At 46.9% G+C, this 18,894-nt stretch overlaps 1 protein-coding gene across 17 annotated transcripts in view; it reads left to right on the forward strand.

Moving 5' to 3' along the window:
* The window catches only part of LOC135902791 (coiled-coil domain-containing protein AGAP005037-like), a 583,363-nt gene that overhangs the window by 316,265 nt on the left and 248,204 nt on the right, over window positions 1-18,894 (forward strand). For 16 of the 17 annotated variants that reach the window (XM_065433040.2, XM_065433057.2, XM_065433042.2 and 13 more), the window contains one exon: window positions 11,596-11,747. In XM_065433040.2, coding sequence (XP_065289112.2) covers window positions 11,596-11,747 — 152 coding nt within the window. The remainder of the gene's footprint in view (window positions 1-11,595; window positions 11,748-18,894) is intronic. The other variant, XM_065433056.2, reaches the window with a different exon arrangement.

The following is an 18,894-nucleotide window of genomic DNA, read 5'->3' on the forward strand; positions in this document are numbered from 1 at the left end:
ATGCGGAGATGGGGAGAAGGCAGCACCCTACGGTCAAGTTGGGACGAGCGCGCCCCGAAGGTCGTGATGTTGCAGTGCGGCGAGATGTGTCCGGATCAGTAGGCGTGCGTAATGATGGAAAATTTCCGGAAACATTGAAGGAGTGAAAAAAGAAGGAACATAGAAAAATAGCTTCCCCCCTCCCCTACAAATTTGTGAGACAGTAAAAATATACCACACAAATATAACAGCAGACGTGGGTACATGCGGCACAATGCTTCCGAAACTTATGGCAAGATGTTGGCATTTTTGTAGCAAATAACCTACTTGTTGATTTCCTCCAAGAGTCTTGGTAGCCTTGTGAATTTTGATCAACAATTCGAAAGCTGCTCTTTCGCACTCTTTGGATGGTTACGCTGGCGCGTACTGGTTTGCACACATCGGGAATATCAGCTTTGTGGATTGCAGATGCAAGGCGTTTGCTACGTGATTAAATAATGTTACGGGTTGGCCATAATAATAAAAAAACGAGGTCGGACGTGTGGCCGCCTCTAGACTTACAGAACTGTGACAAAAAAGCAGCCATAATTAAGTAGATTCCCTAACACGTCTGGTGCAGAAGAAATGATCGAGCACACCCTCTGTGACTTCCCGACATACGAAGATGAGAGGGTTTCCCTTAGTACAGCTTTAGGGCACTTGGATGGCAGGCCTCTCACAGTATGTACATGGCATTTCTCATCGACTGAAAAAGATTTCGGCAAGAAATGACGTCAGTTTGGTTTGTTCTGCGCCTTGTAAGCTTGCAAAACTTTGCAGTAGGGTCTCACAGCACAGTTCGCGAAAGAGTACGTGCAATACCAAGCATGTTGTGAAGCACCGCACGTGCGACACATGTGTAGTGTACAGTATCCCTTTGACATGTGGTAGAGATTATATAGGACAAACCGGTCGCTGTGTCAATGATCGCGTGCGTGAGCATGCAAATCTAATACCCACAGGCACAGGGATCTTTTACTGCATTGTAAGGAGTGCGGTTGTGATCCTATCTTCAATGACGTTTCAATCTTGGAGAAGGCTAAGACTCAGCAAGAAAGAGAACTGATTGAAGCCTATCGCATCTATAAACTTGGCCCCGAGAAGTGTGTAAGCGCCCCATCTGTGTTCCTTACCAAGAAAGAGATTTTATTTCTTGATAACTGTAGACGTGTATAGATAAGGTGTTGACCGTGTTTTTGTTTGGTTGTGCCTGCGCATGTTCAGTACGGACTTGGGGGACGTCGTTTTCATGAATAAAGTTCAGTTGTTAGTCCAGCCACCTTCCTGTCTCTTTGTCTATGCCTGCCTCTCGATTTTTTCCTACTCTAAAGTTTGCTGGCATTCTCCTAGCATAACCATGTACCAACTAGCCCAACAAGCCACTCTCATGAACTCTCACAGAAGAGAAGACGTTGGGACCGTGGCCTTGTGCGTCTGCGATCTACAAAACCGCAAAAGCACTGCTGCGTTTCTTGAGACACACCAGCCTATATGACCGCTTGTGATCGACTCGGCGATGGACTCTTGATTGTGTGTACCAGTGCAAAGTGTGAACTTCTCTCCTCCTTCGCATTTTGCAGACAGACCCTTTATGCCAGTGTAGGGTAGCCTACGGGGCTCAGCCTGGTTAACCTTCCTGCCTTTCCCTTCTCTCTTTTTCTTACGTGACCCCATTGAAACAGTTTACAATGGTACAGCATTTCGTTCACCCTTTTTACTCGCTCTCTATTAAAAATATTCGTAAATAATTGAAGAATTAAACACCCGACTTTCCTTAATAATTTCCGTCTCTATACCTCAGTGCCTGTACATATGAGAACTTAACAAATTAAAAAATTTTGTTCTTGTATTCGGGTCATTTTGGCTACAGATAAGTTCTCGAAGATTGCGTTTAGGTAGAGTGATTGCTTTCTTTAGAACGAAATTTAGTGCTTCACCAATGAAAAACAGTTCACTATAAATTCAAGCAAATATTGTAGAAATCTACAACGTTTTTGATTAGCCACAGATGCAAACTTCAGAGCAGCGTCACCACCCAGATTTTGGTTTTGCGACTTTTCTGTCTGCCTAAGTGCCATCCTCGCTGTAAAAGGGGACTGTTTGATATTCGTGAAGTATAATGGCCCAAGACTCCTTAATTTACTATTGTCCTTTAATGCACCTCTAAGACTAAATTTATCCACTCGATATGAAATTTAGTAAACCAGATTATGTGTCGCAACCAACATCTTCAGAATCTTGCTTTAGAAGTGCATCCATTCGTGTAGTACAGCTAGACAGCCTGCTATTAAAAGATTACAGCATAAGGGCGTGTATCGAAATTGGAAGTCGAGGCAAGGAACCACCTTTCGGTTGATGCTTTCTTTGTGGGAGTGGGTGTAAAACGTGGGTGCGGTGCACGGAAACTGATAGTGCCGCATTTCTCGATAGAATGTTCTTAAACTAATACTCTATGGCAGGGAGAGAGAGGGAGGCGGGAAAAAGAGAGATTTTATTTATTTATTTATTTATTTAGAAATACTGTCAACCCTCAGTTGAGGGTCATAACAGGGAGGGATGTTACATATACGTTCATACAAAACAGCCAGATACAAAAGAAATATGCACATACACTACAGTGTCCTACGGATACAATACAAGATACTATATACAGACTGTAAGGCATGTATTCAAATGTTCAACCAGCTGCCGCACGCACACAAACAGAAAAAAGGAAAAAAGAGAAAAAAGAAAAGAAAAACACTTTACAATATCCACATGGTACAGTTTTAGTAAAGAACATTGATTGCATTTGTAAACAATGCAGTATCAGAACTGCGAACAATTTCTGCAGGCAGCTTGTTCCACAGCTCTATTGAATCTGGGAAGAACGAACAACGAAAGGCATTGGTTCGGGACAAGTACGGTTTAATAGCTTCACTATGACTTAAGCGGGAGCTCAGTCAGATAAATACAAAGGAATGACGAGTAGGCTAACCTGCGGATATCTTCCGTTGTCTGCCGTGTACTGGAGAAGGCGAAAAAGGATAGAAAAGCTGAGAGAAAAATATGCCAAATATGTACAATTTAAACTCTCTGCATGGGTGCTGTCGCACACTCTGTGCAGGCGCCACATAGTCATGCAGAGTGCCAATGCTCCACTGAAACGTACACACACGACGCACAGCGTCGCTCAGTTACGCTTTGTCGCACAATCCGGTATCGTTCGGATAACGCAGCCGCGCTTTTGTAGGGGTTCGCGTTGATGTCAATGTAGGCCAGTGTCCAAGAATGTTGCTTTCTGTTTCTCCTCCACGCGAGGATAGGAGCGCTGCTCTTTGCGGGTTGAAGCGAGGACACTCGTTTGACTATTGCGCCAGCGTGTTAGTCACGAAGTGGGCCACCGGCCATTCCAACGACAAGGGAAGTATACGCCTTCGAAAATGCTACTCCAAGCGACAGAACGGCTGGAAGGGTGGAAAGGCGGCACTCTCGCTTACGCCATTCACGTAATCCTTGATACCAGAGAACCCTGGGCCAGACTCCCGGTTGAGAGTACGAGTATAACGCGTTTCGGGGCCCACCGAGCCCTCGTAAGGCACGCGCCGGGCCCGCTGACTCAATTGGCCGCAAGTGCGAGCCTCTTCGCGTCACGCTGGCGGCGCACCAGCGCCAGAGTGGCTCAATGGAGGCGGCTTCCGTTTTGGGAGGCCCTTGAAGCGTGGTAGTGGCGGCTCGTTCACAGCCGCCGCTGCACGCTTTTTCTTTTCTGTCTTCCTTGCCTTTGTTTGCTTACTTTTACTGCATCCCGGCGCGGCGCGTCTCGCGCCTCGTCGAGTCAGTTGCGAGCAGCATGGAGGACGCTACGGGACCGTTACCGCGAAGCGAGTCGCACCTCTTGTTGTAAATATTCGCGCTGTTACCTTCGGGAGTCATTGGTACAGACGGCGCGACAAGGCTGGACACGAACTCAGAAAAGGAACAGACTAGCGCAGTTCTTTTGTTGTCGCATAGTTTATATTATTATTATTATTATTATTATTATTATTATTATTATTATTATTATTATTATTATTATTATTATTAATATTATTATTATTATTATTATTATTATTATTATTTTATATGATAACCGAGCATATATTGCGAGGAGAGGGAAACTGCCTCGAGAGGGGCACAAATCTTCCCTACTCTTTAGGAAGAAGGGGACCGAAATGGAAGTTGAAGATAAAGAGAAGGGAAATAACGAAAGAAGAAACAGCAAGGTGGCAGGCCACAAAGGCGAAAGTAAAGCATGTCATACACTGAGCAAGTAGCAACAGATAGCTTACATCAATGCATCCACACCTTACTCCCACCTAGCTATCAGCCCTCCAATTTCCAGGAGTCATAGCAACCGTTCCAAGCTAACGGCGTTCGGCGCGCGGCTGCGTTGCGTCGTTTTTGCGCACGTTTGCTTGCATTCTCGTCATTGTAACCGCTGCTCAGGTAGTTGCGGTGAATATGTGACTAATCCAGTTGTATATATTTTTTACATGTATACGCGTCCCAGAAGACGGCATGTTATTTAATACATACCACGTCTTTCTTGCGCAAACATGGCTTTGCTAAATGCGTGTCTAAGAGCACGGATTTATTTCACTTCCAATGTATTCGTTAAAGCTAGTGTACGTCCCGGTGGACAAAGCTTATGTGCAAGCGAGGCTTCGAAATTCACCGTGTGCGACTTGGAGTTGGCCTAATCTTTTTTTTTTTAGAAGCACGCCACACTGCCCTGTCTCCGAACGGCTCTGCGCGAGTGCTTGAGGACGTGGCCAGTAGAAAATTAATTGCCAGTGATTTAGTTCAAATGAATCTTGCACCATATGGCTTAGTATACTCTCGGAGAAGTCACTTAAAGAGGCTGCGTCAGATTACAATGAGAGAGAGAGAGAGAGATAGGAAAGGGGAGAGGCAGGGAGGTTAACCAGAGAAAAAAAAATCCGGTTGGCTACCCTACGCTGGGGAGAGAGGGGAGGGGGAGGTAAAGTGGAAACAAAGTAGAGATAAGGAAAGGAAGGAGCATAGACACACAATCACAATCGGTCACTGTCACTGAACACTGTCATCGCACAGCACACTGACACTTGTAGCACTATCAACATCTGTTCAGGCTGCAGTCGCCTGTCCAGTTCTGTCGCCCTCAAGAACCGCAACAGTGCCCTCGTCGCCCTTTGCTGCGATGGCTTATGATGGCGGTATCTGAAAATGAGAGAAATTTGCCTTTGCATTAGCGGCGATCTTTAAGCAGTCTGGAACAAACCTCTTTGCTGTGTATCAAGCGCATCGGACGAGCAAGCATCTGCGTAAAGATGGCAAACATCTTTTGGAAAAAGTGCCTCCTCATGGGCCTCAATAAATATGTTGTTTTTCAGGAAGTCAGCGAGAGTAACAGTGCATATTATGACTTGGTAGACAAAAGTGACTTCACTTGCACGCACGGAAATGGAGCAGGCTTGCAGGAGAAGTGCGTTTCCGTCGCTGAGGTACCGCTTGCACTCAGTAAAGGTCTATCTTTACTGCCGGCGTACATTTATTGTGCCCTTAACGTCACGTTTCAACTCCATCTCGACGCAGCACTGTTGATATGTTCATATTTGCCGCCTTGTCCGCTCTTTAACTGCTTCATCGGGCGCCCACGTGTGTTTTCTCTCGTTGGCTCGAAACACCAGGGTGGCGCGATTCAAGAACGTGTCGGAATTTTTTCGTGTATAGAAAAGCACACCGGAAAACTAAAAGATGCATCAGCGAAGAATTGAAAGAGGGCGTTTTTTACTGGCACCATGCGGTTCTTTCTACGAAGGGACAGTACTGCGCGCTTTCACTTTATTCACAATTAATGTTCTACGATAATATTAGCGTCTTTAATAGGCCGCTTCTTTTATTTTTCTTTCTTTCTTTTTTACTTCTGGGGTTTGAGGTGCCAAAATCGCGATCTGTTTGTGAGGCAGGCCGTAGCGGGGGCCTCCGGATTAATTTTGACCACCTGAGATTCTTTAAGTCAAGCGCCTTGTGGTGATGCAGAAATGTCGAAATATTGAACACGATAGTCACAGATTCGTGCGCCGGGCTGTTCTATTCAGTCGCTGCCACCACATCTGCACCGCTGGAACGGGCTTTATGCGCTGATATCACTAACGAACTGGCCCGCTGTACCTACAGCTATATAATGATAAAAAAAATTGGAGTATTCGTTCTTTTCTTTTTGATCTTTAGAACACGACGAGAGTTCCTTTCTTTTTCTTCCGGGCGAATCACCTCTCCCATTTCTCGCTAACCCCGAAACTTTTTTTTTTTTTTGTCATCCAAGCCTTTTGCACCGCTGTACCGAATAACGGGCTCCACCAGACGGGCCGGGTCCATCTGTCTCGCGGACACGCAGAAAGGGTATGGCTGCTCGGCCCTCGCGGGCCTGCGGGCTATTTTCGGCGGCGGACCCGGGATGGGCAGAAAAAAGCAAGAAGAGAGTTGGGGGCCCAGACCCTGGAGCTCTCTGCTTAAAGCCGATTCCCTTTCTCTCTCTCCACAACCCTTCTGGCTCCGGCTGCCTGCGGCCACGTAGACGTCATGTAACCCTCTGCCTCTCCGGCTGAGAACATCCTCTCTCCACTTCGTATAGAGGTGCATGCATGGTCTCTCGACAGAAGTGCGGGAACAAGTAGTGGCTGGCGTCGCCTCCTCCTCCTCCTCCTCCTCCTCCTCCTTCCTCCCATGGGACGGTGGCGCCCGCGAGTCACTTCCGGGCCTCGCGTGGCCGTTTGTCCACTTCCCCCACTGTGACAGGAGAAATTTATATACCACGCTACGCTGTGAGGTTGCGTCTTTTTCGTTGCATCTACACCGGTTGCATCTACACCCTGCAGCTGGTCTCGAGAGTATACTCGCCCCCCCTCTTTCCCCGTCCCCCTTGTATGACTAAATTTGCCCCCTCATCCGGTATCAGACATACACAAAAACGGCATGTTTTCTTCTTGAGTGAGTAACGAAGGTTATCTTCCGATTCCGATTTCTTTCTCTTTAGGATGTTGCGTGTTTCATTCACTGAGTGTGAAAATCACGACTGGTGGGATGGGCTCGAAGAGACTCCCAAAGATGGCAGGTGCACGTGATGCGCTTGCAGTAACGCACGTGTGGAGACTACGAAGCTCTGCAGGCTCTTAGTTACATTAGTTGAAGTTTTGGTGATTATCCCTGCAGCTACCTGGGAGGCTTGATTCAGGATTATCCTGAGTGACCCCGCTGGTTACATTACGAGCGGATTTCGTTTTCTGTAACAAAAACACGGCTTCATGGAGGTAGTTCGTACGATGTTCGGGTTCAAGTGCTGTCGATTTTTAACCGAGAAGCCTCAATGTTATGAGCAGTGGCTTGTCAGTATATGTGCTCACACTATGGTGAATCCGACGCGCTATCGTGAGGTTCTTCTTCGCCGCCTCTGCTGGAGCTTTCTTCAACGCCACATTGTACACATGTGGAAACGTCACTTTCTTATAAGAGAAACTTATTGACACATTGTTGGAATGAGACATTTTTGGCCAACATGAATCAACGTCGTCATTTTTAACGAAATACGGCTTTCGTAAACCTTTCACTTCAACTTTGCTTGCAAGTTTGGCGCAAGAGATAATGAAAGAGAAGCGTTTTTACGTGTAATCAGCTACCGCAAGAAAAGACAAAAAAAATACAGAAATAAAAAACAGGAAGGAAGAACGAGAATCAACTGTTCCTAACGCACAACTTTAAAGCGAATCTCGTGCTCCTTTAACTTTCTCCATTCGGCCAAGAAATAAAATCGCCAAACGCAGGCGTCGCATGTTCGCGAAAAGGAACGTAAAATAGCTAGCTACAACTTGAAATATAGTAAAGCTATTTCTGAGTGGTAGCACGCAGCACATGCCACTAAATATTTGCGCATGAGCCTTGCAGATTCAGTGTTTCGGCTGGCGCGCGTTAACTAAAACGACCGCTAACGTTCTAAACAGGCTTCGTATACAGCGTGTGGCAGAAGCGCTGCTTTATAAACACCAGCGTTTGTTACGTACGCGATTTTGGTCTCTGAAGGCCCGCTAGAACTCGGTAACGTCGAAGGCACCACGTTAGAGTACACATCCGGGAGCTTCACGATGAGGAGGAGATTGGTTGGTTCGCGTCGCTGACGGGCAGAGAACGCGAAAACGCGCGAACATGGTGGCGAGGAAATGCAGCGAGGTACAGAGGGATAGAGAGGAAGGCAAAGAAAAGACAGGGAGGTTATAACCAGAGATTATCTCCGGTTGGCTACCCTGTAATGGGGGAGGGGCAAATCGATGCGATAGGGGAGAGAGAGAAAAAAGCAGTGAAAGGTCTCCGATGCGCGTCGCTCTCAACACGAGACCTGACACCGCTTTCGCGTGTTTCGCTTTCGGCACCGAGTTGGACGTTCTGCGATAAGCTTGCGAAACAGCGCAACTGAGCACGAATGCGACGACGAAGCACCAACTTTTGCGAGAAATATGAAATGCTATAAAAGATAGCGTAACTATTTTTCTTTACATTTTTTTTTTTCGTTTCTAGTGGTTAGAAACAAAGCTCGCGGGCTACCCATTGCTCTATATTGGTGCTGTAGGTGGTGCTAATATATATATATATATATATATATATATATATATATATATAAGTTAACGTTTTCTTTGACGTTCTGTGCCGCCTGTTAAAATGTCTGCGTTTCCCTTCTAGGGGTGTGCGAATATTCGGAACGTTCCAACTCGATGAATCGAAGCTTGTCCACTCGATTCGGTTTACGAATCGAATACTCAGCTCTCGTAACCACGAACATTTCAAATCGTCACCTACGCCCGATAAAACGCAATCGTGGACTGAAAGTGTGACAAATTTGATCCATGGCGCGTTCATAGTAAACATGAAACATCTGAAGTCGCCGAAGGAGTCAATGCTGTTTTAACTGAACCACGATCATTCGCACACGGCAAGTAGTCCCGAGTACGCGAACGAACTGCTTATTTGTGCATAATGCTGTACCTGTGGTTTCGTTAACCAACGCGTCGGGGGCTACAGTGTAACGAGTCTAATGTGAGAAACTTGCCAACACTTTGAATACTACAGAATGTGGTGGAAACTGATTCTCCTCATTCAAAGAATATGTGAGAACCCTATGTTGTATTCGTTTCGCTTCTGGCACTATGCGATTGGTATTCGATTCGGTTTCAAAAATTACTATTTGCGCGCCCCCTGTGCCGTTACTGTGTTTGCAGTTGCGTCTATTGGGCGTCACGTTGATCCGATGGATACAGCCAGGCACAGCCAGCGCGATCCAGTGTTTAATTCGGAAGGCGCCTGGTCGCTTTCGTATTTATGCTGGCATAAAACTTCTGCTAACAGCGAGCTGCACGGGTTGATCACTTTTAAATTCTACGGAATTTTTTCAAAAATCATCTTTTACAGATAACGTAATTCCAGTCCTTGGGCTGGATTCCAATTCAGAGATGCGGACATTACTTGCACGGGAAATGTTCAACTAAAGTTAAACACATGTTCATCTAAATAACGAAAATTCACTTATTAACTCTTTTTTGATAAATTGCTTTACGGCACACATAGCAATTTACCAATTGTAGGCGGTGAGCTTCCAAGGCGTACCGTCTTGGAATGAATTTCTAGAATTGCGCCAGTTGGGAGAGGAGCGTCATCAAACTCGATGCAAAAATGCACTCTCGTTCCACTTACTCCTTTAACAAAATGCTCTTTTGTGCATTGAAGCACAAAAGTAGCTGGAACGCCCATGTGTTTCGTTCAACACTTTGGGAAATAATATCTCGAAACTGGTGTTATCCTGACAATTCATTTCAAGTGGATACATCTTGCAACCGCAAAGTAACTAAGAAGCTAATAAGGGAATTTTTGTCAGTTAGTTGAATATGTGTTTCGATTTTGTGCCAGTAATGTCTGTCTCCTCCAATAATCCAGCTCAAAGACAAGAATTATGGTATCTGCCACAGGCGATCTTTAAAGATTCCGTAGAGCTTAAAGGTGATTAGCCCGTACAAACAACCTTAATAATACTCAGCCGGTTCCCCAGTCGTTCGCCATCCGACTAGTCTATATCTTCCAACACATAACCACCCTCCTCAATACCCCGAATTCTGAAGTTATCTTGACAATGTCATGTCCGATACTCTAGACACAATGTGTAGACCGAATGGTACCCTATCGTAGGCTCTGTTTTCTCGTGGTTTATCCACGAAGTTACAGATGGTTTAAGATACCTGGAAAGGGCATCGATTATGTGTTCGTGTTCTTCTATTGAACTGGAGGTGTAAAAATTCGGAGAACGCTTAAGCTTCGCCTTTAAGAGTGGAAAACGATATCATTCAATGATCCCTGACTACTTCTCACGCTTCCCGACAACTGCAGCTTATGTAACCGTAATGTTTTGCTCGAAACGCTGGTGGTGTATTTTATGCACCAAGGCGAGCTTTCTGGGGCGCCCCGCTGCTACTAAGACAGACCTAAAACGGCAGCTGGAAAATGGGTTTGCGTTTGGGTTCCCGCGTAATAGAATTATGCTTTCTCATATATTCAAATTACAGTTCGACGCTATCATGTCTAGAGGTTGTGTGTAAGTCGTACTTTGTGAATTTTCTGACGCATTGTACTTTGGGAAATTCAATTAGTTCAGTAAAGCCTCTGCTCCACACCTTCGGGGAACGGGATGCGTGGCTCGGGATGTTTTTTTTCTGATACGGACAACGTCGCCGACACCGGAATTTCTAGGACACGGTACCCTTAACGCTATTAAAATGCGTGCGTGAATTACTCGGCCGATAACGTATAGACGCGATGACCCGCAAATTCTGGTGTAGTTGACTGCGTCCGTGATTCTTAGTTCAATAAGTGTGCCTGCGTGACACACACACACACACACACACACACACACACACACACACACACACACACACACACACACACACACACACACACACACACACACACACACACCATATATATATATATATATATATATATATATATATATATATATATATATATATATATATATGTGAAGAAACGAAGGTGCACACTTACGAAAATTGCATCTTTAATGTTTTGAACGTTACGGCCGTGCCACGGCCAAAACGTTAAAAACATAAAGATGCAATTTTCGTAAGTGTGCACCTTCGTTGCTTCAACTACCTATGCACCGGACCTACAGAACTTTTCATTGAAAACAAATCTATATATATATATATATATATATATATATATATATATATATATATATATATATATATATATATATATATATCGCCCCTATGCCTCACATAAAGAACTATCTCGTATGATTTATTGGAACATGTGGGTTCTTACATAGGAGCTGATATGTTCATATCCGTTGGCATTATTGTGCTTTAAGCAAACAACGCTTCATATCGTAGCGTGTTAGGGGGCATATGAATTTTGTGAATAGGATTGTCTCGTGTCCTTTATCTGTCTGTGCTGCCCTCTTATCGGCGTTCTTTCCGTCCCCCCCCCCCCTTTTCCTCCTCGCACAATCTTCAACAGCAGCGGGCGGCAAAGGTCCGGCCGACTGGTCAGGCGGTGGCGGTGGCGGCGTGGTCGCCGGCCACACGGTGCGCAGGCCCGTGCCCAGGAGGCAACACTCGCTGCCGGAGACGCAGGAGCAGCAGCTGCAGCGCTCCATCATGGAGCTACAGGTGAGCGCCCGTATACTCTCCCAGTTCATTGGCGATTAATAGCGTATCTAAGAGGGGGCGCTATGATCGACTTTATCACCGCTGTGTGAATGCGCCTTGATTCTATATACCGCGAGAAGCTGAGACAAACTATGGACGCTTGCTTTATTACTTCACATCTCCTACGTCAGTGCAAATGGCTCAATTAGAAAGTACGAAAAAAAAGATGCCCAACTAAGACAACCAGTGCTCGCGAAAGAATGTTGCGATCTTGGAGTGTTCCGCTTCTTCTTTCTCCTCCTTCTTTCCCCCCATCCCGCTCCCATGCGTAGGGTAGCAAACCGGTTAGGCTAAACTGGTCAACCTCCCCACCTTCCTTCTCCACTTTTTCCTTCCTTCCTTCCTTCTCCACAGCGGTTTTTTGCTTCACGTGGTGTCATTCTGTGATGCTGCGTGGGCTGCTTTGGCCCAGCATTGTTGCAGCCGACTACACGCGACAGCTACGGTGATGCGACACGGTAGCCGAGAGGTTTCGCGTGTCTCCAACGTGAAACGAGCGGCGGTGCGCTCGCCCGGCGGCTTTGCGTCGCTGACAACGTCGCAATGCGAAGCGTCGACGTGTACCGCCGATGCAACGTCCGGTGTCTGGCGCGCTTCCAAGCAACGGTAGCGCCCAACACGTCCGCTGGACACGAAGCGTTAAGCGCTTGCGCAATCGACCGACCAGCCCCGTGGCTTAACAAGCCAATGACGCTTTCGATTCCGTGAACTCGATTACTGCAAGCAGAAGGCATGCGTCACCGACAGTTCAATACGCTTGTATTGAACTGTCGGTCCTCGGAACGATCCTCGGAACGAAACACTGCAGGCCGCGGTCACGTGCTATCCCGGAACCACAAGCGGCGATACATATCGCGCGCGTCTCGGCCCACTTCATTTCGAGCTTCCGCGCCATTTTCTGTCCGGCGTTCTCTCGACGCTCTTTTCCTTTCCCCGCTCCGCTTCTTTGGAGCTTTAAAAAGAAGCTTGTTTACACGCACGGACATCGTGATAGATCTTTAGTTTCACACATGGTGACAATTGGGATGAATGAAGCGTGAGCTGCTTAACTAAAAAACAAAAGGAGGAATTCTTGTGATTGACATTTAAGTAGCGCAAAATGAACACAAAGCAGAATGCCGGGAACAAGCGCTTGGTCTTTGTACCCTCCGTTGCGATTTTACTACTTTCCGTTACAAGTGCGTCTAGCACAGTGGCTAAGCCAATTTTTCATTCGCCCGGCACGAAACTTCCTTTCATGAAACTTCTTCCACCTTGCGGATCTCTTGAAGACACGTTATTTACACTGCACTAGCACACCGTTGCGAGGGCCCTAAAATCGCCTGAATCTGTCAGCAGGCAGGTCAACTCGCGTGACGCGACTTATGGTTAGCCTTTCCAAAACAAAATTGGCGAGGAGAGTTTTTTCAGCCTTTGCGTAAAATTAATGAGGTGGACGCATACGCTGCAGTGGCGACGACGTAGCAGACTGCCGCATGTGCACGCTACACTTGATAATGAATCACATCACGCACGTAAGTGCCCTCAATGTCGCTCAAGGGTACCGTGAGGAGTTCTGACCATAACACTTTTCGCAAACGCCAAGGGTGTCGAGAAAAAGCGTACTTTTACGTCCAACAAAAAGACGGCACACTTTGGATATCTGTGTAGACGCTCCTTAGAAGCTCGACGTAATTTGATGGAAAGCCATAAGCTGACCGTGTACGCTAAATATGTATCCACGTTCCAGGTGATCGAACGCCGTTTCCTGCTCGTCTAGCGGCCCCAAAGGAGCACCTGTTGATCTCAACAGTGCAGGCGTCAGGTTGCAACGCGTAACAAATGAGAGATCTGCGCAAGCGAGCGAGTGCGCCTTGATGGTTTGCATACTAATCGAGGTGTTAGGTTCTCCAAGCGCCGAGTGACAATATTCGTAAATGTTTTGTAGTCAGCGTTGAGTAGCTTAGTCTGCCTTTATTTCTCTGGAGAAACCGATGACGGATGACGGCATGTGTATGAGCGCAATGAGCCTGTCACAAAAAAACTATCCGCCGTGTAAAACAGCGCTAGATAACAGAGCTAAGATGGCACCAGTAGAATCCCAGAAGGTGGAATGAAACTCAGTGGGCAAACCGTCCGGCCCAGGGGCTGACCCGCGCTTCGTGGTACATGGTACTGCCTTCATCTCATCGGCTGGGAGACATGCGCAAAGGCGGTCTGACACCAGTGTATGAAAAACACTGCTGCCTACTAAGCACTCTATCAAAAGCAGCGGCTTCAGCAGACGTAGTAGCACGTGCAGTGGTGGGGCATGGCGTAGGTGTAACGTCCTCAGAAAGCACGAAGTGTGAGAACGCACAATTAGTGGCTGTGTGTCAGGTCCCAGATTTTTTGCCTGACATTTTCGTGTTTCTTTCGATTACGAGCGCCTATTCTTACCGCATTAAATGTGTGTGTGTGTGTGTGGAAGGGGGGGGGGGGAGGTGGATGAGAATGGGCGGCCTCGAGTGCCAGGCTGAACTCTTCTGTTCCAACATCACCACCACGTACTGTATTAGAACGTGCTCGATGCGAGGTCCGACGCCTCTTTCTTCAGGGAACGGTGAAACGGCTGGACTCGAGGCCATTTTCTGCGTAAAAAAAAAAAAAAATACTGGGACCGTGGCCACATAAGCCGCTGGCGCGAAGTGCAATTGGCACACTAGTGCAGCCCTTAAAGTGCACCGGCTCGAGTGACCTTTCATTGTCCTCATGTGCGTCTATACTGTCCCGTGCGTAGTGCTCACTTTCTCGCTTTTTTCTTCATTGTGCTTTCCCTAGCTTATTCCCAGCGCATGGTATCAAACCAAGAGCTCGGCTGGTTGGCCTAGCTGTGCCTTTGCTATCTTTGATTTACCTCTCTTAAATTTAATTCACTTGCTGTGACAATATTCGCCGCTTCTCGCATAATAAAAGGTGCGTTCGAGGAAAGCATATTATCAGTTCACCGCATTCAGCGTGTTTAAATACCGGAAGATCAATCATGCTCGTCGAGACGCGCCAACGTCCACACTTCAACGCCTACCGCCGACTGCCCATCCACAGCTTTTCTGCAATTGTGGATGGCCTGGAAGTTCTAGTAGAAGCGACATAAAAATCCGCCGCAGGGATGGGAACTCCTGCGCCAATTAGGCCATTTTGTTACAAATGCTAATTCCTGCGTCAAACTTCGCCAAACACAGAAAATTGACGGAAATTGCGCCACGCTGCCCCATAACGGCTTCGGCACGTGTGCTCCGGCAGTGGCCGCGAACAGTGAGCTGGTTGTACCCCGCCTGCTTCAACATCACCACCACCACCACCACCACCACCGTACTCCCAAAAAAGTGCTTGGCCGTTCACATGCCCCACAGCGCGTGACGGCGCCTCCCGCTCACAATTTTCGCGCTTACAACACGACTTTTCGGCACTTCCGGAAAGTGCCCGGCGTGATCGCGTGGCCACTTGGGCGGCTCTATTTAGAGTGTACCAGAGTACGGTTGAGTGAGCCGAGCGGCGCGGCGCTCCATATGGCAGAGACACAAAACAATAAAAATTGGGCTGACGGCGCTGCGAGCGAACTAGGTATTAAGGAAGCGCGCGCTGCAGCGCGTTCAGCGGGTGGGCGTCTCTGCTCCCAGGGCCGGTATAACGTGAAACTGTTCCAATCTGTTTTTAAGCCCATAGGGGCGAGGCCTGAGCCATTTTGACCTCATGGCGGATTTGGAATGAAAAGTCCCAGTTTCGCCCGAAAGGCGATGCATCGATTGCGATATCAATTTAGTAAACAACTGTAGGAAGTAAAGATAGTAGCTTTATCGGCCGTATAAACTTGTAAACATTCGCTTACGAACTAAATTAGCAAGCATGATGTCACACGGACACAAGCAGACATGAACACATTTCACTAGATGAGCACGGGAACTCGCTGTCAAAACGCTGGACTGCGGAAGCGCGGCAGCGGCAGCGAGCGAATTTACCTTCGTACTGCCTCTCGCTTCAACGCGAACTAAGCGGCGAAAACAGCGCTCACGAAGCTATCGGCAATCGCACTCTGTCCACATCGCGGATCGCTTTCAAGATAGGGCTTGCGCGGGCGCGCCATACCCAGCAGCCACCGGAGTAGAACGCCGCATCTCCCCGATGCCTTGCGCGTGACTGACGGAAGACGGCGTGCATCCTGCCTCTTTGCTCCCTTGCGAACGCGAGATTGAGCCGCCAATCGTCGGCTCACCTCGCATGCTTTCACTCGCACATACTCTACAGCATACGACTCGCGGCCACGATTTTGTCGCCCGTGGACTTTATACGAAACATCACGGCAAAGCCGATGGCAGAAATCCGCCTGGAGTACCCATATGATTGCTGCCTCCATAAAAACCGATTATTACAGCTTTATGCTATACAAGTCATGGGTTGATCGCGGCTCTCTGGGTCTGGGTTGACATATAGTGACCCAGAAATTACGGTATGTTACCACCTTGATTGAACCGCATAATTTGAGAACATTTTCCGCTATCATCGTGAGCGTCGGCGCGGAAATATATAGTTCGATCCTAACACCACCGTTGCCCTCGCTTTTATAGGAAAGCATGCGCCTTGCTGCCTCTCGACACACTTTCCTAGTACCCTATAGCTACAAAGCACGCCCTATTACGTGCTTGTTACATCGCGGTTTCGAAGTGCACTGCCACCACTGCATTATTCCACTGAAATTCAGATTCACCTGCTCCAAACTCCTTCAAAATGAATCTTTTATCGCTTTGAAATTGCTCCAAAATGCAATTTTACTTGCTCTAATCAACAATTTCTCCGAAATGGCTCGAGGCAGTCCCACCCCTGCCGCCGCCATTACACTCTGTTGTGGATGAGCAGCGAAGCTGTTGCCGACGTTAGACAAGTACCACCAGCCCAACTGACGTTACACGACGTTGTAGACAAGCAGTACAAATGCAGGCGACGTCCGTCACGCGCGCACGCACGTGTGCGGAAGTGCAGAATACATCCTAACTCTTATAGGCCCTCCGCCAAGCGCAAGTATTTCATTGAAGTGATTAAATTTTTCGCAGTAAATTGCGTCAGAAAATTCGCAAAGTACGACTTGCACACAAGCTGCAGATATGAAGCTTCGGACTGTAATTCGAATATACGAGAAAACATATTTCTGTTACGCCGAAATATAAAGGCGCATTCGTTTTCCAGCTGCTGCCGTTTGAGGTCTCTCTGAGTGACCGCAGCGGCTACGTTGCGGTACTATTAACGCGACAGCGTCAAGGTGACAAGGAAATTTATTCTCCCGTAGGCACGCTTACAACTGTGGCATGAAGGTAAAGTACTATATAAGGTAGAGCACATGTAATACATCACACTTGATGTAAACAATACAGATCAGCATGTGAAATAATAAGTGGTGTCTGCTTGACACTGGCTTAGGTACTGTAAGAGCTACAGCGTTTAAACAAATTTCGGACCGAATTCTGAACTACGCATACCCAACCACTTCTCTACCGCCAAAGTTGCTCATACCATGTCTTTCATTCTTCACAAAGTTATTCCTCCGAATTTTGAGAACGGCAGCCCACAAACAAACGTAATCGAGAAAAAAAACCGACAGTGCGTTTCCTTTATGTTAGCTCATTTCAGACTGAAATGTTAAAAGTGCGAAACAATAACAGGATATTGACCTACGCAAGAAGCCGCATTTCCACCAGAAAGGTCGCCTTCGTGCATAGCATTCGCAACCAGCCTTTCCCGGTGAACGTTACGGTTACATTTGCAGCTGCGGTTACAGCTGCAGTTGCTGGGAAGCGTGAAAAAACAGTAAGGGGTCTTTGAACGCTATCACGTTCCACTCTTAAGAGGAAGCTTTAGCTCGGGTGCTTCTATCTAAATACATGTAAAAGGAGAATTCGTTTTTCTTCGTTACCGCTGCACCAAATTTGACCAGGTCGGTTGCATATTAAAGGAAAAAGATTAAATCTAGTGATTGTTCGTTTCGGATTTCTGATTTAATCGTCAGTCATTTATTAAAAATTGCCAAAAATCGCAAGTTTTCAGAAAACGAAACTATCAAGTTTAAAGCTCTGTAACTCAGCAATGAAAAATGATAGAGAATTCTGTGAATTACATCGGCTAGTACATCTAAAGCGGACAAAACTGATATGTTACACATGAATCTGAAAAAAGTTTGGGAATATGTAAATACAACTTTTGCAGAACCCTTGTACACAACGTAACAAATTCACGTAAGACATAAAATGACATGTGGAATTTGTCCGCTTTGAATGATCTAATGGATGCCGTTTACAGAACCGCGATACCTATTCTTGATGCAGATCTATTAATCTGTAAACATCGCATTTTCGTACTTTTGAATTATTTAAAATTTTTTAAAGAAAGTTTCGACCCTAAATCGAAATTCCGCTTCCAGCAGTCACTATAACTTAACTTTCTCTCTCATATGCAACACATTTTATTCAAACCGGTGCAGCGGTTATCTCAGAAAAGCGTTTCTGTGTTTTACATGTATTTGAATAGGCCGCGTCGTAGTTGGGCCGGAGCTAAAGCTTCTCCTTAGAGACGGTGTATCTGTGCCGTCTTGTGCGCCTCTATCAGCTCTGTGAGGGTGTTGTATACTCCAAGCTGGAGGAGACGCTGTGCGCTGTCGGACTGAAGCAGTCCCATTGCCGCCTTGTGCGCCGAGCGGATGACGCTATGATTGTGGTTGAGGGTAACCCTCCCCCACCATCATTATTGCCAGCTCCCTCCGAGGAGGGCTGGAACAAGCTGCTGACAAGAGCAGACAAGAAAACACAACTGTCACTCGTCTCGTGGGCCCAATACTTCGCCCCCAGCTGGGACCCACACCAGGCCTACCTGCCCTAACTTCCAACCCTGCAGTGGCAAATAAAGTTGTTTCTCTCTCTCTTCCCCTTAAAGGCGCAGCTTAAGCGTCCTCCAAATTTTGCATCGTTTCGTTGCTTTTCTTTGGGCGGGGGGGGGGGGGGGGGGGGCGAGCACGGACTGAAAAATCCCGACCAACTAGAGGGTAGCAGCTTCGCTGTAAGGACAAGTTACGCCGTGTGCTCCAGTGCTGACTTACATAGGAAAA

The sequence above is a fragment of the Dermacentor albipictus genome, chromosome 1 (assembly GCF_038994185.2).
Source record: "Dermacentor albipictus isolate Rhodes 1998 colony chromosome 1, USDA_Dalb.pri_finalv2, whole genome shotgun sequence".
Lineage (NCBI taxonomy): Eukaryota > Metazoa > Arthropoda > Arachnida > Ixodida > Ixodidae > Dermacentor > Dermacentor albipictus.